This window comes from Thunnus thynnus, chromosome 18 (assembly GCF_963924715.1).
Source record: "Thunnus thynnus chromosome 18, fThuThy2.1, whole genome shotgun sequence".
Classification (NCBI taxonomy): Eukaryota; Metazoa; Chordata; class Actinopteri; order Scombriformes; family Scombridae; genus Thunnus; species Thunnus thynnus.
In genome coordinates, this window is record NC_089534.1 from 11,562,446 (window position 1) to 11,588,176 (window position 25,731).

The following is a 25,731-nucleotide window of genomic DNA, read 5'->3' on the forward strand; positions in this document are numbered from 1 at the left end:
AATAACTTCTGTGATCTTTTGACTTTTCATTTGGCACCGACATGAGGTCAAAATTTTAATTTGGTCAATATTTTTGGTGTACGATCAAATACTTGCAACAAGTATTTTTAATGCATTGAAGGTTTTTTTAAGGGAGTTTTGCATTATTAAAATTGAGGGTCTAAGGACAGAGGATGTTTTATTGCTGTACAGATTATAAAACCGCCTGAGGCATACAAATAAAAATTGACTTGACTTGACTTTTCAAATTTATCATCTTGAATAACATGTCTGTTTGCTGTGGTTTGTTTGTGCAGGTCAGATCTCGGTGGAAGGCTTTGCCAGGTATCTGAGTGGTGAGGAGAACAGCATCATGCCCCCTGAGAAGCTGGACCAGAGTGAAGACATGACTCTTCCCCTTTCCCACTATTTCATCAACTCATCACACAACACATACCTCACAGGTACACACATACACTTCACAAATCAAAAATCTGTTGCGTATATAAGCTCTGCCTGTCTCTCTGTCTGATTTGCAATCACAGACTCACACTCAAGCTGACTTTATTCCTGACTGATTGCAGACATGCATCCTCATTCATCCTCACGTCAGCAGGTCACTCGTTCATTTATATATACAATTATGGATGCGCAAGTGAATACACCCGACTTTATACCTCACTGGTCAGTCAATCAAATGTGCTGGCGCATATCAGGTCCCCTCTTCTGCGTTACCTCTCAAGAGGTTATCCAATCAAGTCATGCCATGAGACTCAATTCATTGATATTCATGAGTTAAATATTTCTTTAGACTGGTAGTCACAGTAACTGGCTCCCGGCAGTGCACAGGCATGGCAGGCACCATACAGAGGCCATTTTCTCTTCAATGGATATTAGAATTCATCTATTCAAATCTATTCTGGGGGGAACTGGAGAGCATTGAATCTTTCAAGTGGATCAAATTTCTCCAGCGATGGAAAAAATGGAATTTCTGTAATAGGCCAGCCTCATAGCCTGCGAAATGAAGAAATGAGAAAAACAAACAACAGGTCCTTGATTTCCTCCTCACGAACACTGTTTTTCTTTATGTATTTTCATTGTGACACATTGTGATATTATAATAAGCAACAGAGAGATGCAGTAATGCAGAATACATGTCTGTCCTTGCTGTATTTATATTTCACGACTTTATAAGAAAGATCCACAAATGATTATAAGACTGACAGCAGCTTGTGCAACATATTCATTCATGTTGATGTATTTCCATCCTATTGTTCCATTGTAAATTAAAGTAATGTTTTGTGCAGTGTACAACACATGAACCCATTATGTAAAAAAAAGTGTTTCCCTAATGGAGGTTTAATAAGGATGTCTGTCAAGAGAAGAGAAAGAAAGAGTGAGAGGAAAATAAGAATAGGAATGAAAAAACGGGAGGAAATGGATGGTGCTGCCTGAAATGAAACACAGATCTGCCTCTCAGTTTGACACAGTTTCCACCATATTGCAGGAAAGCATGCTGCTTATGCGAAGAGATAATTGCTTTGCTAATGGTGACAGGGTGATGAGATTTGCCTGCTTCAGATAACGACGATTGTATTGTTTTACTGCACGCTAGTAACTAATGTGGTTAATGAGCTCTTGAAAAATGGGAGGACATGCTTTTATAGGCATCCTGATACTTTTGGGATCAATATAACAGTTACCTGAAGTGGTGTTTGTTTGTTTGTGTGTGTGTGTGTGTTTACTTATGTACAGCCGGCCAGCTCGCAGGAAACTCTTCAGTCGAGATGTACAAACAGGTTCTCCTGTCAGGGTGCCGCTGCATCGAACTGGACTGCTGGAAAGGTCGCACCACAGAAGAAGAGCCTGTCATCACTCACGGCTTCACCATGACAACTGAAATCTCCTTCAAGGTAACACAAGTGGCGTAGACTGATAGCGATTCAGGCGAGGGGTTGAGTGGGGGTTTGGGGAACAGAGAAAGAGGGAGTGTGGGCTGAAATCTGAAAGCTGTAATCCACATGTTGTACACATCATCCATCTACTGCAACAAACACTGATTGGTTGGGAGAAATGTCAGTGCTGAGGTTTGGCCAACACCCACAACCAACTGTGTTTTAGTTCAGTGATTCCCAACCTTTTTGATGTTTTTGTCTGAATCCCACATCCCTATCAAATTAACTCAAGTACCCTTTCATTGACACCACCTGTCATGTTTCAAACGTGTTCATTTGAATTGATTTTAAAGTGGATGTTGTTGTTGTACTCTTAGATATTTTGGGGGTTAAGAAAGGGCTCCAGTTTCTGGGTTTTTACCTTTATTTCTGTTTGGTAGAAATGTGTTTGCCCCCTAGTGCACACAATAAGGTGCAAGTGTGTTGGCAGGCATTTATGTGTGCAACAGGGCCACTGCTGGCCATTTGGGTGCTCTAAGTGTAATTGCTTCATGGTTTCTTAGTCCTGTGTCAAATGTCCTTGTTAGATTTTATCATATTTCATCAACCTCATCTTGTTTTTTCTAAGTCAAGTTTTAGTTGACTAAAAGTCTTGGCATTTTACTCTTATCTGAGTCAAAGAAAACTGTAACTATTTTAGTGTAGTTTTAGTCAGTGAAAACTGTTGACATTGTAGTCTTTTTTGGCCTTCAGATTATATTGAACATTTCAGTCGATCTAGTCAAGCCAAAACCAATATTTTTTTACCGTCAGGCTTAACTTTGTCAAGTGCAGTCAAACAAAGCACGGGGAGAAGGGGGAGGGGGGCACCATAATTCATTTTATTATTTTGAGCAATTATGTATATTATATTACCTATAATGGTCTAGTGGTGCCTATTGTGGTTGAGCGCAATCTTAAATTTAAATAATTCATCATTATGATTATTAAGATGATCATTAGACTGTTTTGGTGCCCCCTCCGGCACTTGGTGCCCTACGCACAGCATGTGATGTGTGTGTACATAGCAGCGGCATTGATCTGCAACTTCAAACACCAAGACACCAAGGTGCAGCAGCTTATTTTTAAAAAAAAAGATGTAAAGCAAATGGAAAGGGAAAGCTTTAGCTTTATACTGTAGGTGGTTAATTCTGTGTATTGTTCATGGCTTTAATAACATTATATACAGCAGGGACTATGACACAGATAGAAAAACAGACAGATAAAGAGTCAGACACAGAAGATAAAATGAAGTATGGAGGAAAGTGGGGGAAAACAAAAAATTGGGCAAGCTTGCATGCAACAGATGGCAAATCGAAATGGACAGGGACACACTGAATGGCCCTAAAGAGAAGCGCTGAGGGGCGCTTAGCCGAAGACTAAGAAGATGAGAGGACAAAAATAATAAATACATGAATAGAAGGAGGGTGTGAATAGGGCAGAGTAGGTGTCAGGAGATAAAGAAAGAAGGAAAGGTGGGTGGATTGATTGATGGAGGGAATTTAGATCTAATGAGAGTAACAGAAGAAGTAGAACATGCCTAATGGAATTAGACTGGGAGTGAAATACAAAAAGAAGGGTTGTGAAAGACAGTGGATGGAAAAGAGCTACAGATGGAAAGGGTTCAATTACAGACAAAGATTTTTATTGGAGGAGATGGAGCCAATGGAAATGAAGGTATTAACTGAACTGACACTGTTGTTAATGGTGGTGTAATTGACTTAGACAATCAGTGGCTTAGAAATCCGATAACAGATGTTGAACTGTCTTCACTGGATTTAAAGACTTTATGCCTCAGCTCCCATTTCCATAAACATGTCCGTGTTGAAATTTGTGGGATATGAATGACATAGCACTCTGCTTATCATCAGCTACTTAGGATTTACTTTTCCAGGATTTGCTTCACATTATTAACTTAAAAAATGTAACAGTATGTTGACATCCAGCACAGACACAAAAGAGCTTCACAATAGAAATCCGCTGCACTGATGTTACACTGATACATGCATTTGATACACAAAGCCACACGGAGTAGACCGTAATGCCATGCAGACATATTGCATTTGGAATAAGGCAGGGTTTAATTTATTTTTCTGCACCACTGAGAAACTATCTTCTTATCTGATCACTGTTGCTATTGCTTTCTCCTTCATTCATTGATTTCAACAGGCATGTTCACTGGGGGCAGCCCTCATGCATCTTGGGAAATGTAGGGAATCACAAAATTGTGGTTATGAATTTTTCTGGCTCATATACGAAATCAACAGTGTTTGAAGTTTTTCCTTTCTTTTGACTCTATAGTGATAGCATTTATTGTTGTTACTGTGCATTACATTTCTAAAATTATAGTAATAACATTCTGTCCTAAGTGTATTAAACATAATTTATAGTTATATTATAATTTCATATTTTTCCTCTCTGTTTGTGTATTTTAGGAGGTGATCGAGGCTATCGCAGAGTGTGCCTTCAAGACCTCACCCTTCCCTGTCATCCTGTCTTTTGAGAACCACGTGGACTCGTAAGTCAGCGGATCATTTGAAGTCAGCGGTGCAAAAACTATGATTGTCAAACTTATTGATCAGTACTGCCTATCATTGGCTGGTTTAACATCAGTAGGCCAAATCAGCTTCTGTTTGTATCAGCTGTGTAAACATCTACAGAGCTTTAGGGCAGTAATTCTCATTTCTCATCTTGGTTGTTTGAGCTATTAATGGCTCCAAGGGGCTTTTTAGGATACATATTAAGTATATATTTGGCATCTGGAAAAAAAATTCATGATGGTGTGTATGTTTGTTTGTTTGTTTGTTTGTTTGTTTGTTTGATGGCTCCCAGACCAAAGCAGCAGGCCAAGATGGCAGAGTACTGCCGGTCAATATTTGGAGATGCATTACTGACAGAACCTCTGGAGAAATATCCTGTGAGTACATAAGATGCTCAAGCACATACACACACACACAAACACACACACGTGCATTTGCTCACACACACATTCACACTTTGGTGCTCTCTCTCTCTATCTCTTTCTCTGGCTCATGCACACACATACATACGACATGGCCAGCAGCCAGGGATTCAGCAGATATTATCACACAGATGAGTGCACAGAAGAAGTGTCCTTGAACACTGCTGCCCAGTATGTCACCCATACAGATATATATTCGAGAGCCACGACTTATTTCGCACTCACATGTACACACACACACACACACATATATTAATTCATTCGTTCACATACACTGCTATTTCTCTGTAACTATATCTCTGTTTCTCTCTCATTCTCCATCTTTCTCGCATACAGCAACATATCGACATGCCCTGTAGCACCTGGCAGAACGTATTGTCGTTGTTTTTCCTGACATTCTGTCACTCCGGGCATGCTTCTAAATGGCCTCCTACATACTTTATATATCCCTTTTTTTCTATTTTCATTCTCATTTTTTAATCACGGACACACACATACCTGTGGCTATATAGGTGCCATGGAACTTTTAATGATTCATCCCACAGTGATTTTTATTCCTCTGCATCACCTCTCCGTTATCATGGGAAAGACCGCAAAAGACAGCCGTGTAAGATTAAATGTTCAGACAAAAGTGTTTTACGCTGTAATCTAAACGTGGCTTTTCTTGGCAGCCCTTTATCTGTATCTCCTCTGTTGCCATGGCTACCAGTCAAAAGCTTGCTTTGTCCCTTTGTGGCAAAACTCTTTTTTTTCTCCCCCCAAAGGCGCCTTTGTGTGTAATGACGCAGGCACTTACGTGAGGCAAATGTAGACACTTGTCGCACACACTCTGGCATCCCTCATGGTGTCTGGGACACACATGAAAACATACCATATATACAATCCTATGCACTTTAACATACCACTTACTTCCTTCGCGTTATTCACCAGGGATGTCTTGTCACTGTTGGTATGACACTACAGAGCAGCTAAAGTTCCCAGCAGTCAGATGTAGCATTATCTCACGCACGCAGGGAGCTCCTCTAGTGCTTCTGCCTGCCAAAGACACAGCCCGTTGAGAATTACAGCTTTCTGACTGGATTTGACATTGAAGTATTATCAGGGAGAAGCCTTTTCGAATGGAGCGGAAGGGGGAAGGAGAAGGAGAGAGATATGAGAAGACAGACACCAAGGGAAAAGTTAGAGAGGAGACAGAAGGAGAAAGTGCCGTTGAGGAATCAGATTACTTCCACAGAGCATGTAATAACTGGGAAAGGTGAGAGCAATGACAACCACCCCCCTCTGGCGTTGAGACAGCCGTGTATACAGCATATCGAATGGGATATCAGCTCCATAAGTCCATAGGGGCAGGGGCAGATAGGGTAATATAGCTAGATTGGTTCCAGCTGAGCCTAGGGTGAGAGTAAAGAGGATTACAGTTTTCTCAAGCTCCTCCTGTATCGCCACCTCACAAAACTGTCATTTGTGGTGAACAGGAGAGAAAACCTGGTAACTATGTTTTTTATTTTGTTTTTGTTTTTTCAATTAAGCTGAGAACAGTCTGCTCTTAAAAAAAAAAGCTGAAATAATTTAAAAATTTGATTCGCTATGAACATGTTTTCCTGTTTGTTATATGGCTCTCATCACTGCATTCATTATGCTGATGAAGGCTGAATTGCCAAAACATTATTTTCATTATAACTGCTGAAAAAATATGTTGAGAAATAAAGCTATTTTTCTTGCAATTTGTTCAATCTTGATGAGGCTTAGTTTTAAGCTGCAGACAGACCAGAATTGGCAAGGCGAAATGTCCTTGCATGCAGAAAGCAGGCATGATTGGTAATAATGTGGACAGAAGAGCGAGCATAAGCCGCTAGAGCTAGCATGGCTAGCAGGCTAATAATGACCGTCCACAAATTCAAGATGATACACCTATTTAGCAAAACAACACTTCAGTGTCCTTGTACTTGTCGGCACACAGCACAGCTCTTACTCTGCTACTTGTGCTCTTTCAGCGCAGTTATACAAACAGGATATAAACAGACAATAAATTTTAAAGGAAAAGCCAGTGCCTGCTTTTCTAAAATGAGCTTGACATTGGAGAGTCTTGTTATTTAACAGGTCAAAGTTCAGCAAAGGCGCCTGCAAATCTGCCACACTTGAAACACAATTTGTCAGCTTTTTGAGGGCTTTAAAATGATGAAGGGCAGAGCGAATATTCCCAAAAAAGACTGGTGCAAGAATGACTGAGTGTTTGCTTTTGACTCTGAGTTGAGAATTTTCTGTTTCTACCAGCTTTGTTGATGCCCACTTTTCACTCCCTTATTACAGCGGAGCAAAAAGAGGTTTTGAGATTTGGGCCAGAAAAGCTTAATTGAATCCACCCTGTTAAGTTGTTGTTTAAATCAACAGGTTTTGTGTGGTGCATTTGAGTGGAGTCAAGATTACGTGCCAAATTCAGCGTTGAACTAGTTCCATTTAAGTGGAACTGTTTGAGTGAGGCCAAGGTAAACAGGATGTCTAATCTTTGTCTTATCGCCTCTTAGTGGAAAGGTGAGCATGAGTGTGTGTGGGAGCTAGAAAAGTAGGTTACTGTATGGAGCAGCTTGGCTTAAGTTTGGAGTTAAAACCACTGTTTTCTTGCTCCTGAAAGAAGTAAAAGTAAAAGTAAAAGTAAGAAACATTTAAAGTTTGGTTATGTTTATAGCTGATATGTTGTAAACACTGTGGTTGTGCGTGTGTGTGCGTGTATTCAACATCAGTGCCGACTTTCCCAATAATGCATTATTAATATCCCTAAACACTGTGATCCAAAAGCAGTGTACCCCATAAATAAATCAGAGATCTGCCTACTTCTAGTCAGCTCCCTTGAGAGGCTGTGTGTTTGTGTTTAACGCGCAGTTTTCCTCCAGGAATCTGATTTTAGTGTTGGAAGTGTAAACTTCTCAGCTGTTACATCAACAGAATTTGTAATGCTCAGCGCGGATCCTTACGGTCACTAACAAGCTCTATTCAGCAATATTCCATCGTGAATTTTTAACAGAATAGGATTTTTCCCTGAAACTGCCATGAATGTTAAGTAACTCCCTCCAGTACATATCATTTTATAAAGTTATAAAACGCAGCTTCAGTATTTTGGTCTTGTAACTGGCTAATTTGTCTCAAAACTTTGGTAAAATATGGCCGTAAAGGAGAAATCGCTGGCCATATACCAACATTTTGGAACTGATTTTCATAGTTTTGGTTACAAAAAACCTCCATAGCTCCATCCTTCACAAGATCCTATAACCATGCAGTTCAGTATGACATTATCTGCAGAACTTCTTCTGCACTTGTTTCTTCCTTAATTAATCTGACCTTTCTATGATTTTCATTACCTCTTTCATTTTCTACACCCCTTCCAGATGGAGTCTAGTGTGCCACTGCCCAGCCCGATGGAACTGATGGGGAAGATCTTGGTGAAGAACAAGAAGAAACATCACAAGACGGGCGGAAGCACCAAGAAAAAACTGTCTGAGCAGGTGTCTAACACCTACAGTGATTCTTCCAGCGTGTGTGAGCCCTCCTCTCCTAGTGCAGGTGAAGCACTCCCATCGACACAAAAGCACCCACACACACTCACATCCTACAAACAGAGCCATCAAGTCACACTGGGACCACTGAGTTATGATGTTTCAGTTGTAAAATGTAGCCTGTCTGGGTCCATCTGCACTATGGACCGACACCTCTGTGCCGTCCAGAAACTGAATCAGTGGAGTGAAACAGTGCTATTGTTTATCATTCATCATTTTCATGGCCCTCTCCATCAGCTGAAGGTATTATAGGCTGTTGCATACACACGCTGTCAGGCATATACCCTGCTAGTCACTGGGGTGTCTTAAACACTGGCCAGTAGTGGCCTTCATTGTGTGGGTGTGTGCATATCACTGTGTGTACATTATACTATAACTGTCTGGTAAACCTTTATATATCTCAATTTATGGATTTAGGTATTTTCACAGCTGCTCTCTGGTTTTAGTTTTCCCTTATCATTCATATATGCTTTGGAGGAGGCCCAACTTTATATGTGTGCTTCGTATGAGTGTGTGTGTGTGTGTGTGTGTGTGTGTCAGTGCATGCATCAGTGTTTTCTTTTCTTTGTACTTTACATTTCCCAGTCTTTACACATGTTTATACATACATCATTCAGCTGTAAATAACGATAGTTTTTATGATCAATCACATTTCCTTTTCCCTTTTTGCTGAGCTGCAAGCTTCACTCTTACACTAACACACACTGCCCCCTGGTGTAAGAAAATAAGCAGCACAAGTATTTGACTATTTTCTAACTGTCAGTAATCACTTTTACTGGTGTGTACAAGGAATTTGAGATGGTTAATCTGTGCTGACAGACTATGAGACAGTCTGTCCAAGGGCGTAGGTTTGGTTTCAAAAGAGGGGGTGAACCCAATGACATTTGTGGTTCTGTAAACAGAGAAAAACATCTCTAAACACAACAATCAGGAAGGCTATTGTCTCCTTCCTTAGTTTTGACTGATGTTCAGTTGCAACATCATTCAATAAAAGTACAACTACACATTCTCACCTGTAAATAGAAATAGAAATTTCATTATTTTTCCCCAAAAAACATGCAGAGGAGGGCGAGTAGTTTTTGACCATCCTGCAAACTCCACCAATCAGAAGTTTAGGGCTGCCTCTATGTGCACTGACAGCCAAAATTTGGGGCAAAAAAAAATGTCCTGAATCTTGCTGCTGCTCACAAAGCATGGTAAGAATTGAAGACAACCTAGATGAGTGTATCAACACTAGATTTTGGCAGCTAGACAGTAAGATGACAGTATTTAGAGAGTTTTTAGTGAGTAAATGAAACTGAAACTGTAACAGTGGAGGGGACAAAACCAGCATTTTGAAAAGCGAGAGCAGTAGTTTGACCTTGTATTATTGTAAGAGACTGGTCTGTTGTTTATGAGTGTGTTGTTTTCTCTGCATAGGTTCAACCAAAGAGGAGATGGCAGATTCCTCGCAGCCTTCTGAGGGTGCTGAGCTCAGCCTGAGGCCGCAGGGCAGAAAGTCTATTGGTGAGTCAAACATAGTACATGACCTCAGACTCAGTGGGATATCTTTAGTAGAGCTCTCATTAGGCTGGCACAAAAGCTATAGGTCAGTTCGACCATTACGCTGTATTAATTTCCTCAGTCAGTGTGACCTCAGACTCAGAGGCAAATCTTTAGTAGATCTCTCATTATGTGGATACACAACAGGCTGGTCCAGCTGGACCAAAACAATATTAAAATTAATTTCCTCAGTCCATGAGCAACTTGATTTGGGAGCTGTCATTGTAAACCTTGTTTGTCTTGCTGCTTTAAATGTAATGGAGGCAACTGATCCTAGATAAAAGACTTGTTTAAAAGCTGTCAGCTTTCAGGCCAGTCTTCCTGAGTTTTTGCATGTCCTTTAGTTTGTTGAAACATCCGTTACATTTAAACAAATTTAACTTTGGTTTTTTTTGGCTTAATTTATTTCATTTGTCTCTGATCAAATCTGTGGCTGTGATTTTAGGTGAGGTGGAGGCAGAAAGCGAGGATGAAGATGATGACGATGACGACTGTAAAAAGGGTTCAACGGATGAGGTGGGTTTCCCACAAGTGACACTCAACATTCACTACAAATACCAGTAATCATTAACATTTACTGTTCAGTGTACTGTTTGCATGTCATACGCTACGGCTGCCCTCTAGTTAACATTTTTGATGATACGTTTTATTCCTACTGATGTGTCTCTTCAGTGTATATCTTGAAATGTGTTTTAGTCTATGTCTAGATTTAAACTGTCTCTGAGAAGCCCACAATCTTATTTACTTTTTACAGTATACAGATCTTCTCCGACAGATTATTTTGGGTCTAAGAAGCTCATGAAACAGCTCCTTCATTTCTTTCAATGATTATAACAAACCTTTTGTTAAAATATTGTGTTGCAATGCATTTGGTGTGTTCTCATGTACAGGGTACAGCAGGCAGTGAGGCATCTGCCACCGAGGAAATGTCCAACCTGGTCACCTACATCCAGCCAGTCAAGTTCAACAGCTTCGAAGCTTCTAAAAGTATGTAAGAACAATGAACAGTACAGTCCAACAAGAGATAAGATATGTGCTCACAAAATTAAAAATCAGCTACACAGAAGAGCTATAAACAAGTGTTTTTATAGAAGGAGTAAATTTAGTCTTTGTCTATCCAGTCTGATCAGCATATCACCTTTTCTGTTTACAGAGATCAATCGCAGTTTCCAGATGTCGTCCTTCGTAGAGACCAAAGCTCTGGAGCAACTGACCAAATGTCCTGTAGAGTTTGTGGAGTATCCTTCTCAGTTTTACTGAAACAGTGGTTTGTACTCCTTAATAAAACTGACAATGTTTGAATCTAATTTGCATTAATGTTATATTTCTGTTCTTTGAGCTGTGTCTGTAGTGCACATACTGTAGTATGTCTCATTATATTCCTCATGATTGTTTGTTTCATCTTGTTAAATTAAAGTAATAATGGGATGATAATGATATACATATAACTGTGTGTAATTTGAAGTCATTAATTCTACTAAAGTCGTAATACAAGTAGAAGTTGAAGAAATAGTGGTAGCAGTACAGTAATCACAGTAACAGTTGTATTTTCTAATACAGGCCATGCAGAATTATCCTTAACCAGTTTGTTCAGATACAACAAATTGCAGCTGAGCAGGATCTACCCTAAAGGCACCAGAGTGGATTCATCCAACTACAACCCTCAGCTCTTCTGGAACGCCGGCTGTCAGCTGGTGGCACTCAACTTCCAGACCATCGGTGAGGGAGGATAGTGACAGGCATTTTATTAGAGAAAAAAGTATTAATTGGTCCTCTTAATATAATCATTTTCATTTAATAAATGATAAATGAAAATGATAAATTTTGTCTGTTTTTATTAGTGTTATTGACCCTCCTATATTAACTTTTGTTATTCTGTTCTCACTCCACAGATTTGTCCATGCAGCTGAACCTGGGCATGTATGAATACAATGGAAAATGCGGCTTTAGACTGAAACCTGAATTTATGAGGCGGCCGGACAAACACTTTGACCCTTTCACTGAAAGCACAGTGGATGGGATAGTAGCCAACACATTGTCTGTGAAGGTGTGTGCATGTTTGAGGTTGCCTGGTTATCTATTTTCACAGTTCTCTTTCTGTCTGATCATATTTATTTCCTTCTCTCTCCCATGTTCCTTCCTTCCAGATCATCTCAGGCCAGTTCCTGTCTGATAAGAAAGTAGGCACGTACGTAGAGATAGATATGTTTGGCTTACCAGTGGACACCAAGAGGAAAGCTTTCAAGACCAAGACATCTCAGGGCAATGCTATTAACCCTGTCTGGGAAGAGGAGGCCATTGTCTTTAAGAAGGTCAGATATATATGCTAATGGGTATGCTCATATTAATGGCCATGCATATATACGTGCTCAATGTAATGTGTAAAAAGTTTTAGAACTACATGGAATAGAAAATGATAAAAAAAAAATTCTGGTGAAAATATCATAGAATAGTCGCAGTTAGTGGTGTCATTATTATCCAGATTGTGTGTTTAAGTGTTGACGATTTGTTTCCACTTCCACTCTCTGAACAGCGAATGACATGTAATACTGAGTGCATTTTATACATTCTCCTCAGGTTGTTCTACCCACACTGGCTTCAATAAGGATAGCAGTGTTTGAAGAAGGAGGGAAATTTATTGGCCACCGTATCATTCCTGTGTCAGCCATCCGTCCAGGTTCGTTTCAACACTTCCCTCTTTATCTACCATCATTCCAAAACAATGAGAAAATAGGAAAAAGCAAGGGTATTTTAGCATTTAAAGACATTAGATCATAGACAAGAGGTCAGAAACAGCATCAAAACAATTTTATATTCTTTGCTGATCATTTCTGACAACTGATAGACTCTTAATCTGACTTCAACCCTGCAGGCTATCATTACATCAGCCTAAGGAATGAGAAGAACCAGTCCCTGACGATGCCTGCTCTGTTTGTATATGTAGAAGTGAAGGATTATGTCCCTGACACATTTGCAGGTGAGTCTGTTGAACATATTGAAACCCAAACTGAAACGTTCAGTCCAAAAAAAACACTTTGGGTTGAGTTTCACGCTCAGCTCAGCTGCTCTGTTTTCTTCTCATTGATCCTCAGACGTCATCGAAGCCTTGTCCAATCCCATCCGCTATGTGAACCTGATGGAGCAGAGAGCCAATCAGCTGGCTGCTCTCACTTTGGAGGAGGGGGGAGAGGAGGAGGGTGACAAAGAGGTGTGTGTATTGTTTATACATACAGGTCATCCCACATCTGTGTGAGCTCTCCTAATTGTTTGTTTTCATGTGTGGAAAGCTTTATTCCTGCTGCCACTGATCAGTTGCTGATAGAGATGAGAGGTCCCTCAGCCAGCTGGCACCTCTCACTAACTGGTTTAGAAATTTAAAACATATGGTGAGTAGAATGAGATGATGCAGGGAGAACTGGAGTTCTCTTTCTTCAACAAAATCCTATTAATATGTCATTTAATAGAAGCAATATGAGGATTTTTTCCTTTTTTCTTACAAAGTAATTTAAAACTCACAACCATCTACCAGCATCATTATAGTCAAAAGATGGATTAGGAGCCCCAGCTTGCACAGATCCCCGTAGATATTATCAACAGACTTTGTTTTGGCCATTTTTCATTCCCAGTCCCTCCGTGATAAACAGTACTACAACCACAGCTGCAACACAGTATTGTTGCTGTGTTTCATCAAGCCTCTTCCCAGGGTCCACCTGCGGGCTTTAAGTTGTATGCTTGTAGGAAGTGACACATTTGGTTGTCAAAAATCAACACTGCACATACCACCATTCATTTCCTACAACTCTGTCACATTAGTTGTTTGACTGAAATGATACAAAGGCCGATAACTGATTTATCTGGATACTCCGATGCAACCTCTTCTATGGTGTGTGACACAAGTTATCTGGCTGTGTTGATACTCTGCTGTTCAGTGACAACAAATAGAAATTCGGCAAAGGGTTACTTGCTTGTTTGTGGTATCTACACGATGGTAGATCTAACCTAGACTTTATCTAAACAGCAATCCTAACTCTAATCCTGACGCAGGCACTAAAAATGTATAAACTATTACTACTACTGCTGACTAACTGGACTGATATGATTAACTATAAGCAGTAAACATGCCAAGTATATGAATTTAAACCATTAATTTAAATTTTCAGTGACCATTTAAATTTAATACATGCTTTAGCTTGAACATTAACTAAATGCCAAGCAGCTCAGAACATCTTAACAAGTCATTGCTGCTTTAGAGAATGTGATGTTCTGTTTTGTTCCCATTGACATATACAAGGACAGATTGCACGCAAATATCCCACACTAATGGGCTATCAACATTACAACAATAGCAGGAGAATGGATTTTATGGATTGTGGGAACTTGTAAGTGGGGCATTGATGGTAAAGTAGCAGCGATCTTTGTTAATGGTGTTAGTCATTTTAAACGTACTTGACGGCGAGTACAAGCTAAAGATTAATGTTGGTGCAATCAATGGATTAATGTTGGTGATGCCTGAGGAGATATGTGAGCAACAATTTCTAAAATTGAAGTAAGGATACATTTAGGATGAGAGGCAAGGCAGGATATGGGGTTATCTTGGGTTATTAGAAGAGGGGGCTGGAAAGAAGGGTTGGTCCTGAGGGGCTTCCTTTATCTGATTTACCAGCTGATATGATTACCCGCGAGGATGACCGACGGCGAGTTGCTTCATGCTGTGACCATGGCAACAGTCACCAAAAGTGGTAGAGCATGGGAAGGCAGAGCACAGTGTGAGGAGATGAATGTAGAGAGAGCAGGAAAAGAGAAGAGTAGATCTGGCCAGCGTGACTAGAAAAGATATATTTTTTTTAAAAATTGCATTAACCTTTTAGAGATAAGAACATATAGTCCAAGATTCAGCGGAGCCTAGGGGAAATTAGGATCTGCTGAGTCTCGGCACAGGAAGCCATGCTGAGAGTGGGTTACCAAAGCTATGTCTACAAAGTATACTTCAAGACACAGGTACAACAAGAGACTTCTGAAAGCAGACACCCCCGGTGGAGGAAATCTTAAATAGTGTCATGGGCTTTGCAAGCTCTGTGACAATGAAAAAGGAAATATTTTATTCAAGTCTAAACTAAGAAGAAGAAAAAGAAATGTTGTAAAGACTTTGTCAGTTGGTAAGACAAATTGTCTAATGCAAAGGAGGGTACTTGTGTTTTTTCATGTTATTCTGCATAATATTGAGAGTCAGCGCTGCATTCGGTTGTTTTGAATGACAAGTGGGATTGATCCAAATGTTGAATTTTTCATGTGATGGACAGGTGGAAGCAGGAAGCGATGCCCCCTCAGAATCTAAGGTGGACCAGAGGGTAGCATTGCCTGCAGAGAACGGACTGAGCCACACACCTATTATCGCCCCAAAACAACCTTCGCTTGTTGGCCACCAGCCTCAGTCTGCAGGTACTGTATAAAACCAGCCTGCAAATCCCACCACTACATGTGCAGTAGCTAAAATTTTAAACATTATAATTGCATTATAATTATACTATAGCAATATAAGCCTTTATTAGTATCACTTGGAAAGTCGATTGTTTTAAAATATATCATGATAGACATCACTTAAATTATTTTGGTATACAGTTACAAGTCATGTAAATTTACAAACCCTCGAGTTTTGCATTTTTTTTTATTTCTGTTGTTAATCATAATACACCCATAATTTATCTGCTAATGTGTAATGGACAATATTTTTTATCTTCCTCTAAAACTGTATTGACAGTTATTCCCTGTATCATATGATTATTAGTTCTGATTTCTGCATCTATATATATCTATATCATGCAGATATAGCCAAACCCTGTTATTTATTTATATAAACAAAACAGCTGCTGAAAATACTTTCTTTGTTGTAAATACACAAATCTGAACAATTTCAGTTAAGTTCCAAGATATACAGTCACAGCTTTACTGTAAAACTAACTTGCAACCTAACCTGGGAACTTGTTTTACAGGCTCTCTGAAACCATCAGTGAAGACTGAAGACATCATTCAGAGTGTCCTCACTGGTAAGGTTATGACCTCTAACCCCAGCCTTGAGAACTTGTTGTTGATTGCCGATTTGACTCCTTACTTAAACTGAAACTATTTCAGTATTTATCTGACCTTCAGGCACTCAGACTCACTGGTTTTGGTGGTCATGTACATGATACTCATGGAAATGATTTTGCCTTCAGAATTGGAGGCTCAGACAGTGGAGGAGCTGAAGCAACAGAAGGGCTTTGTTCGAGAGCAGAGGAAGCAGTACAAGGAGATGAAGGAGCTGGTTCGGAAACACCACCGCAAGACCAGCGAGCTGATCAAGGAGCACACAGCTCGTGTTTCTGAGTTACAGAGTCAGCATCAGCGCCGGCGTTCCGCCCTGCAGAAGAGCCACAAACGAGACGGTAAGAAAAGGTAGGTAGCCCTCCTCTTCTCCTGTTCAAACTCTTCTTCTGTGCTTCACCTCTTTGAAATCTTTCCTGCATCAACACAGCTAAGAAAAAAGAATTTACTGGCAAAATGTAGACACAGTGTCACATTGAGAGATTCCCAGCAGTTAACATTTTCACTATTTACTGTAAAAAATGGAAGGTCACTCATGGCTCCCACTTTTTTCAACTGACTCAAGTCAAGGTTGAAAAGTCATAAAAAACATTAATTACAATGCTGTAATATATTGTATACTGTATAAAACATATTATTTTTTCCTACCTCCTTCCTTTTGTTTTCTCCCTTTCTTTCTGTCCTCCATCTAAAGAAATACACAGAACATCATTCACTGTAAAATACACATCAAAATCTACTGCAGCATATTGAATTGCAACAACACACAAACACAATTAGGCACACACATCCTCCCAGGATAGAAAAAAGGCTGAGCTATGTGTAGAGTAAGAATAAGTGGATAAGGCCTGCTCCAAGCCTCAGGGACTCATTCAGGACCCTCAGGAGTCCATAACCCTGAAAAAACAGAACTGAACACACAGCAAAGATTACAGTCCGCTCAGACAGTGTGGAACCCAGAGGGGCACTGCAAAAGACAGATAACACATTTCATCCAAGTTACTGTCAGATAAGCGTCTCTGCTAATGTTTGAAATGACCTCAACATCCATGTTCTTTGTATCACTCCCTGAGAAAGTTCTCTGCAAACATGTATAAATGTTATTTTGATGACCAAAGGACGTGCGGTCATGAGAACATGTTTTTGAATATCAGTGTTACAAATGCTTTGTTGATTAAGGTTCAAAGATTCAAGGTTAACTTTATTGTCATTCTAAGGCCGAATACTATAGAGGTGCACAGTAGAATGAAACTGTGTTGCCTGGCTCACATTGACAACAAGCAATAAACAGCAATACAAACAGATGTAATTACCAACCAGCTAATATGAATATACACATAAATAAACATATATATACTCTACATACCAGATGACAAGATGTTGAGATTGTTGAGTCTTACAAGTATAATTAACAATGAGATGACCTTTGATAGAAACATATGCTGAGTGAGAAAAAACAGTAGCATCTTTTGTGTCTGAGGAAACAAGCCAAGTTCCAGGTTTATGGATCACTGACGACATTGCTTTATAAATCTTTTATTGAGTCAATTTTTGCTTTTTCTTTCATTTGCTGGTATGCATTTCCCAACTTCAAACATAAAAACTCATTAACAAGGGTGATGAAAGTCAGTAGCAATATTATCAGCCCTCTGCAGGAACTGTTAAATAAAGAGATGTTAAAGAAAGCAGAACCCATCGTATCTGACAGTAACCACCCCCTGCACTTAGAATTTAACTTTCTGCCCTCTGGTTCCTCAGACAACCATCATAAACAACTAGCAAATATAAATTCTCTTTCATACCTTCTTCCATTTTCACTGCTCAGCTCTGTAAAGTACAAGTGGCATCAGCACATCTCCAATCATGTCTATTTCTCCTCTTTTTCCTTCACTAGTAGTGTAATTTTTTACTTCATGTGTTCACCTTTTACTCCTGTATTAATGTGTTTTTGTCTCGTGTATTTCGCCCTGTGTTGCTGTTTTTTATTGCTACTGTGGCAAAACCAATTGTCCCAAATAAAGGTCTTGAACTTGAACATATACAACCAGACAATTATATAAATAAACAACCGGACAATTATATTAGACAACTAGACAATTATGAAGCATAGCAGTTTTATTTTATATAAAAATACATATCTCATGCATTAATTTACAACATCAATAGAGTGAGTAAGGACAACTCAACTTTAAAATTGAGGCAGATATCTTAATCTGTGAATGTTCTGTTTGTGTTTGTGGCTGTGTGCTTCTGTGTGTGTGTGTGTGTGTGTGTGTGTGTGTGTGTGTGTGTGTGTGTGTGTGTGTGTGTGTCCAGCCGGTCCGAACACTCTCTGTCGACCCTGGACCAGGAGCTATGTGAGCTGGATCAAGAGTGCAGCCAGAGGCTGGCAGAACTTAAGGAACAGCAGCAGCAACAGCTCCTCACACTTCGCCAGGAGCAGTACTACAGCGAAAAGTACCAGAAACGAGAACACATCAAGCAGGTACTCACAAACACACATACACATATATAGATGTGACAGAAGCTGGGTTTGCTCATGGTTAAGTAAATAGTTAATTAATCAGATTGTAGCAAAGCTGTCTCATACTGTCTGCTTTCACTTCACTTTCAAGCTACTATATCTCTACTTTTTTCTATTCAACAGCTGATCTCTGTTGTTCTCATTTACTGGCACCATTGACAGTATGCAGTATGGGCAAATCTCTTGGAAATGCCATTTGCATGCACATGCAAAGCTCCAATTTACTTAAAAAATGTTGTTATTTGCAGTGAAATGGCCTGATAATTGGCAAATCTATGAAAGTGGACATCAAGATTTTTCTCACATCTATACTAGCTAAAAGTGTGCTATTTCCAGAAGGTCCACAGAGTATTGTATAATCATTGGGTCTAAGGATAGAGGATGTTATATGCTGTACAGATTGAGGCAAACGTGTGTTTTGTAATAATGGGCTATATAAATAAAAATTGACTTGATTTGACTAATTGTTTAGTCTATGCTGCACATACTGAAAGAATTGAGTCTGATTTCCTGTCATCTCTGTACATCTATTAGCTGCCTATTTATGGCCACCATACTTGAAACTCATTTCACACTTGTCTCTACTGAACTCGTGTACCCTTGTGAAGTTGTTGTGGCAGATTGATTAAAATATGTTTATCTATGGAAGGCATAAATGCACTTTCCCAGTCTGCAAAGTTGGACTGTTCCCAGACAAACAGTGCATATAAAATTATATGTGTATGTATAATCAAGTGCATTCAGTATTTGGCACTGGAATAAACCAGCACACATATACTGTACAGTACCATACACATACGGGAGCTTGCCCTGACTTGTGTGGGACTGGATAATTTGCTGACTGCCTCCTGCCATTCTAGTGCAAAGAAAAGCGAACACAGACTATCCATATTAAACAAATGAGTAAACAAATGCTGCTCTAGGTCACTCCCTCCTCCCCATCTACATTATTACAGCCATCGTTCTGCTGCCTGTGCACATGTTGTGTTGTATGGTGTGGAAAAATTAATGTCTTCTGCTCCAGTACACCTGCACAGTAAGCACAGCTGAAGCATTGGACAGGTTTATTCAAGCAAATGACAACAAACATATTGGAGATTGAGTTGTTTCCCGTATCTGAATGCTGTTTAATTTTAATCAGAATCTTTGAAAAATGAAAAGCAGATGTTTCCTGTCTCACTCGCTTCACCGTCTTTCGTTCTTAGTGTCACATTATAATTCAACCTTTATCTCTCTCTCTCTCTAGCTGGTTGAGAAGTTGACCACTATAGCAGAAGAGTGCCAGAGCGCTCAGCTCAAAAAGCTCAGAGACATCTGTGAAAAGTAAGACTGTGATCATTATACAGCTCGACATATATTCACAAACGCACACCCAGAAATCATTTTAACATTTTCACTCCCTCTCTGTCGTCCTCTTTTCCCATCTCACCGTCTATAGAGAAAAGAAGGATCTCAAGAAGAAAATGGACAAGAAAAGGCAAGAGAAGATCAACGAAGCCAAATCCAAAGACAAGAATGTAACAGAAGAGTAAGTGTCTGTATTTGAACAGGAATTGTAAATAGTCTGCTTTCTTGTGGGTTTGGATTTTTTTTTTTTTACTTGGATGACCACTAGATGTCACTAAATACTAAAGATTTGTTTTCTCTGTTTGACTGTTAAAATTCTCCCCACAGAGAAAAGCTGGAGATCAACAGATCGTTTGTGAACGAGGTGGTGCAGTACATCAAACGGGTAAGAGAGGATATGGCTACGGTTTGCTAGAGAACATATAATAATGATTACCAACATAAAACATGTGTAGCGTTTACAGTGAAAGTCAACAATTGCCTTCAAAAAACACTATTAAAAATTCATATTCCCTCCTGTCATGCAAAGACCTTATGGTATCTGTGTGTGTGTTTTTTAGTTGGAAGACGCACAGAGTAAAAGACAAGAGAGACTACTGGAGAAGCACAAGGACATCCGTCAGCAAATTTTGGATGAAAGGCCAAAGGTAAGATGTTTACTATGAAAATGTTTTTAAAAACCCCTAAATGGCCACAAAGTGTTAATTTAAGATGTCCCTCTGATAGCGTACATCAATTTTTCCTTAATCCCATCACATACTTACCACAGTTTTTGTTTAAGTTACTGGTGTGAGGCAGGATCCACCCTCAGGGTGTCCAGGGTAATTGCATTTGGTCCCTTGCATGTGCAAAAAATAAATAAACTCCCATTGGAAACAGCTGGTTGCAAATGGAGATCTTGCAGCAGATATTTCAAACAAAAATTGAAAACAACTGTATAAAGACCTGTATTAACTGATTATTGAATATTGGCCACCAGAAAAAGGAGATGTATACTTTGGTTATTTTGCAAAAGCTCTGCATAATGCTTTGTCTGATTTATACTGTAAGTTTTGAGCAGATAGGGGGAATAGGGGGAATGTAAGTAAATTGTTCTTGACCAAAACTGTATCTCTAACTCTTCCTGCTCATTTTTACCACTAGGGGGAGACTTGGGCCAGGTTTAGTGAGATGCAGCACTGGCTCTTTTGTGCAAAACTATATGGTGGACATTGTTGAATATGGAGATTGTTGCAGCCTCACAGAATAATAGTTGTGTGGTTTCATTTTAAGGAATCTTCCTGCTCATATCAGAATATGTCACCCCAGGTTTATATAACCATACGCACAGTGCAAACAGTATCAATATGTGAAAGAGGTGGATGCATTAGTGTGTTTGTGGGAGTTTTAGCATGTCTGCTTTTCCTGTTTGAGTTGCACAGTTCCCAATCTTATCATTGTGACTATCATTGTAGGATGAATGTGCAGCTGAAGAGCATGGTAAGACCATCATTGCACCCCAGTGTTCAGTATTAATACAGCATTGGTGTGGCAGTATTAATATGCAAGTTTTTACACACCTCTGCCACTGACTGGCAACAAGTAAATGTGCACTGCATCTCTGTAATGGCTGAGACCTGCCTGGCTATAAGATATAGCTTAATACAATGCATAATGTTGTATGAATTACTATAATTATGCCAAAAATACAGTGTGGTTTTATTACTGTAAATTTTGTGGTAATCTGAATAGCATGGCAGTGTAACATCATAACAGGTGCAGCAGAATGGTGAGTATAGTGAGATCACACCCCAGTTGGAGTGCTTGTATTTGATCTCAGCTGTCGGTGTGGCCTTTGCGCAAGATCCTCTATACCACCCATAGAGTAAAAGTGACACAACTTACCCATTTGTGGTTTTAAAGTATAGTCAGCCAGTCTGACAGTGGCACAAAATTTTGCACCAGGATGTCTGTACCCTATTAGGAAGCATAGTTTTGTCACTTGTGCATATAGCATAAGTTATCATAATCTAAAAGTATATTTCTAATTATGAACATGCAATTTTTCATGTAGTACTGCAACATCCGCTAAGGTACAAAAGTATAAATTTCTCCTCTCTTCTTTGTTCTAATTATATTTCACTCTAAATATCTCTTATTTTAAAGACATTTATGTATTCTTCTGGGTTTGTTTGATGTATACTGTATGTGTTAATGTAGATGATGTTCAGGTTACCAAGAAATCACCAATGATTTTTGCAAAATTTGTAATGTAATCCAATACAAACCGCATTGAAACCCACTGCCAGTATAATTGAGATACATGTGTTTACAAAGGAGAAACTCTGATGTGATCTTCCTCTCTTGTTTTTACTCTTGTTGTCAAATGAGGAGCAGAAGAGTATAGTGTACATATACCACATCTATTCAAGTCTAAATCACAAGTACTCTGTCAGAGACAGTTCCATAACCACCCACTCTCAAAGTGACAGCTCCTTGTGCCTTTGAAACCAGTTCGAGTTGAGTGTAGGAGGTGCAGTAAAGACATCCAGCCGAACACCTCATATTCAGTAGGTCTTTCACATTTATCCACAAAGCTGCTATGTTGCACTAGAGGTAAATGATGTAATGAGACTAAACCGCTGGCCAGAATATGTTAAATAGAAAATGGGATGGGCAGAGAAAGAGATGATTGTATTTGCCTTGTTAACCATCTGCTTGTTGTGTAAATCACTCAGGTTATTGAACTATGCTCCTTGTTATGTGACTACCCTTATAATTGTTTTGCTAGAGCATTCTTGTCAATAGTAACAACATTATAATGACTTCAGCGCAGGCTGAATATGAGCCGTATGAAACAGGGTCATCGGGGTCTAATCAACATTGAATTATGCAGGTTTCCTCAGATGACAGAGGGCGATGCTGCTGCTCTCAGTTGCTGATCACTTCAGTGTTGCAATTAGATTTCAGTCTGTTAGCAATCATTGTTTCCCACAAAATTGCTACTGATTATCCATCACCTAACCCACTGTCAGAATCATCTACTCTAAATCAATATCCGGACCATGGCAAATTTAATTCTCTTAAAGGAGGCTATTACATAGTAATCAACCATTTCTGCCATATCTCTTCTCATGCAACGACAGTCATCAGTATGCAGGATATGCTAAAGACGTTAGAGGACACAACTCTGGAGACAGCTAGCAGGAAACGCCCAGGGTTATGTTTGTTAAAAAATTCAAGATGCTACCCACAACATTAGGATACAACAACCAAAGTTAAGAATTTATCTTTTATGACATGATACGCTTAAATGGAATGAAAACCTCTCAGCAAAACAGTGTAGAGCAACCTCACCACAGTGACTGATTTTCACAACCATGACAGCCTCTGACTTATGCTCATCATAAGGGAGAATTTCAGTGCTTCTAATAAGGAAAAAAAAGTTCCCTCACAGTAATTTTAATGGAGCAAAACATTTGTTTTCATACTGTAAAACACAGAGGCTATGACTATTTCCTCTGGTCTCTGTCACAGATTTTTTATTACACCGGTTTTTGGCTGCCCTGATTTCGTGTTTCACTTAGTTCGCACTCTCTTCAACTCTGTGAGGTTCACATCCCTGAATGCCATTTTCTTTTAAAAGCACCTTTAGAGACTTAGATAGCCAGAGGTTCACTGAATCATGATTTAGTGGGAATATCATTGCCGTTCCAATGTGTATTTAACTTAGCTGCTATTATTATGATAATTAATGTTATATATCATCAAAATAATATGAACTCACTAACACATCCCAGTCCGTTCGGTCCGTGTTTTCCCACCCCTCAAGCAGTACTTACTTACTTGACTGGTACTGTACATGTTGGTTACAGACAGCTCTGTATATTAAGGCTTCTTATTAAGGCAGCTCTGCCTAATAGCATGTGGAAATGTCCTTGAGGAAGACACCAAACCCAAAACCACTCCCAATGAGCAGATTATTGTCCTTGCATAGCAGCTCCAACAACATCTGTGTATGAATGTGTGTGTGTGTGAGAGAGAGAGAGAGAGAGAGAGGATGAATATAAGGCATTGTAAAGAGCTTGGCTCTTGTGATAAATACTGTGAATGCAATCCATTCATTGTGGTTAAAATTGCCCAAAATTATATTTGGGGTAAAGGGAGATATTGTTGACAACTTCTTTTAGTTGGTGAATTAGCTCACAGGAATTCCCTTCATCAGTCTTTTGATTATTGGATTAACAGACAGACACTTGAACATAGAAAGCAGAAAAGATCAGGACTGACATACAGGATGTGGAGAGCTTCATTGGGGGGTAATTGATGAGGGCATAACTAACCAGGGCAGAGCTACTAAAAAAAATACTTGTGTGTCTCTACGGCTGGTTTGTGTGTGTGTGTGTGTGTGTGTGTTAGTCTTTATGAATCACAGAGAGAAAGATACAACATAATTTCTCTCTCATACAGTTCTGACCCAGTTTCTCCTCTGGGCTGAGAGCAGCCACTAATGGACAGCTATAACCATTCCTGGTGGAGACCCTGAGAGCTGAGCAGCCCACCAGTGTTAATGCTACACTACAACTGTAGTGAGTGTGTGTACACAATTAACAAACTAAAAAATCTCTATCTATGCAAGAAGGCAACTAACAGCTTAAAGCAAGCCGCAATAGGCATAATTTCCAAGCAATTTGAAGTTGAAAGGGTGCAAAATGGAAGAGATACATTATTCTGAGCTCCGCATTATTAAGAACCCGCGACTCCTTTTTTTAAGTAAAATTGTGTGGTCGAAGCCCTTTTTGTTGATAGCATTAGGGTCACGTACTAAATGGTGTGAGAAAGGAGAGAGAAAGAGAGAGACATGGCGAGGTTTGTCGTCACTCCCAGCATGTTCACTCAGGTGTCAGTGTCCTGCTAATGATCCAATCAAAACGCCCCACAGGAGTCAGCGGTACCCAGCACGATGGCAAATGATGTTTCGGTACACTCTTGATACCCTATATCATGACATGTTACTATTTCTCATCCTCTATTTTCTGTGTTATAGCCACAGGGACAAGTTCACAGTGCCATGTGTCCACCTCATATTATTTGCATGTCATGTAGATCATAATCATCAGTATTGTCAAAGCAAGTTAAAAATTTATTTATCGTTTGAGATGTATAGTTTGAGACTGACTCTCAGAGCAAGAACTAGCAGCTAATCTTTCACTTTACCGTTCATTAATTAGAGTTTTGACTTCTTGTCTAAATATCTTGATTGCTGGTGATGATCTGACTGTTCAGAGTGAGTGAGCTGAATGAGTTTAGGGGAAAAAATCTGCAATTGCTTGATTGCACAAGAACGGCCGTTTTAAATCCTTTCTTAACAAAACTTGTTTGTTTTTTTTTTCAAATTGGACCCAATGAGTCTTTTAAGGGCTTTTGACTGCTTATACATCTAACCTGTTAGTGCTTTTTCTCTAAAACCATCCCAGATGTGGTCAGATTGTGTTTTTGTTGACCCAAAAAGGACAGATAAGATGGACAGCTAGTGAAAAGGATTCCATCTCAGCATCTTTGAAGGTTTTTTGAAGGTTTTATGGACTAATAGCTCACCACACTATGTTGTAAGTACTAGTCATTCCCTCCACGGGGTTTTCTGGCTGTGAAAGGTGTATGAAATAGTGATTTGGCAATGTGTTTCACAAGCATGTGCATTGGTGTATGTGTGTGTGGTGTGAATCTGCGATATTATGCAGGAGACGTGCTGATTCTTTCTTACTTAAATGAAAAGCAGAAAAGAAAAATGATGGTGTCTCCCCACTGTGCAAGCCTTAAATCAACACGCAG

The 25,731-nt window shown here is 39.5% G+C and overlaps 1 protein-coding gene across 3 annotated transcripts in view; it reads left to right on the forward strand.

Moving 5' to 3' along the window:
• The window catches only part of plcb1l (phospholipase C beta 1-like), a 111,431-nt gene that overhangs the window by 76,987 nt on the left and 8,713 nt on the right, over positions 1-25,731 (forward strand). Inside the window, exons 10-33 of one of the 3 annotated variants that reach the window (XM_067571894.1) lie at positions 297-443; positions 1,735-1,892; positions 4,349-4,431; positions 4,746-4,830; positions 8,259-8,433; positions 9,846-9,932; positions 10,414-10,484; positions 10,859-10,955; positions 11,122-11,206; positions 11,563-11,687; positions 11,861-12,015; positions 12,116-12,280; positions 12,546-12,645; positions 12,841-12,945; positions 13,061-13,176; positions 15,269-15,407; positions 15,959-16,012; positions 16,181-16,400; positions 18,366-18,534; positions 19,820-19,896; positions 20,012-20,101; positions 20,248-20,305; positions 20,481-20,567; positions 21,375-21,399. In XM_067571894.1, the coding sequence (XP_067427995.1) occupies positions 297-443; positions 1,735-1,892; positions 4,349-4,431; positions 4,746-4,830; positions 8,259-8,433; positions 9,846-9,932; positions 10,414-10,484; positions 10,859-10,955; positions 11,122-11,206; positions 11,563-11,687; positions 11,861-12,015; positions 12,116-12,280; positions 12,546-12,645; positions 12,841-12,945; positions 13,061-13,176; positions 15,269-15,407; positions 15,959-16,012; positions 16,181-16,400; positions 18,366-18,534; positions 19,820-19,896; positions 20,012-20,101; positions 20,248-20,305; positions 20,481-20,567; positions 21,375-21,399 (2,673 nt within the window). Of the gene's footprint in view, positions 1-296; positions 444-1,734; positions 1,893-4,348; positions 4,432-4,745; positions 4,831-8,258; positions 8,434-9,845; positions 9,933-10,413; positions 10,485-10,858; positions 10,956-11,121; positions 11,207-11,562; positions 11,688-11,860; positions 12,016-12,115; positions 12,281-12,545; positions 12,646-12,840; positions 12,946-13,060; positions 13,177-15,268; positions 15,408-15,958; positions 16,013-16,180; positions 16,401-18,365; positions 18,535-19,819; positions 19,897-20,011; positions 20,102-20,247; positions 20,306-20,480; positions 20,568-21,374; positions 21,400-25,731 lie in introns of those variants that run through there. The other 2 variants (XM_067571893.1, XR_010924374.1) reach the window with 2 other exon arrangements.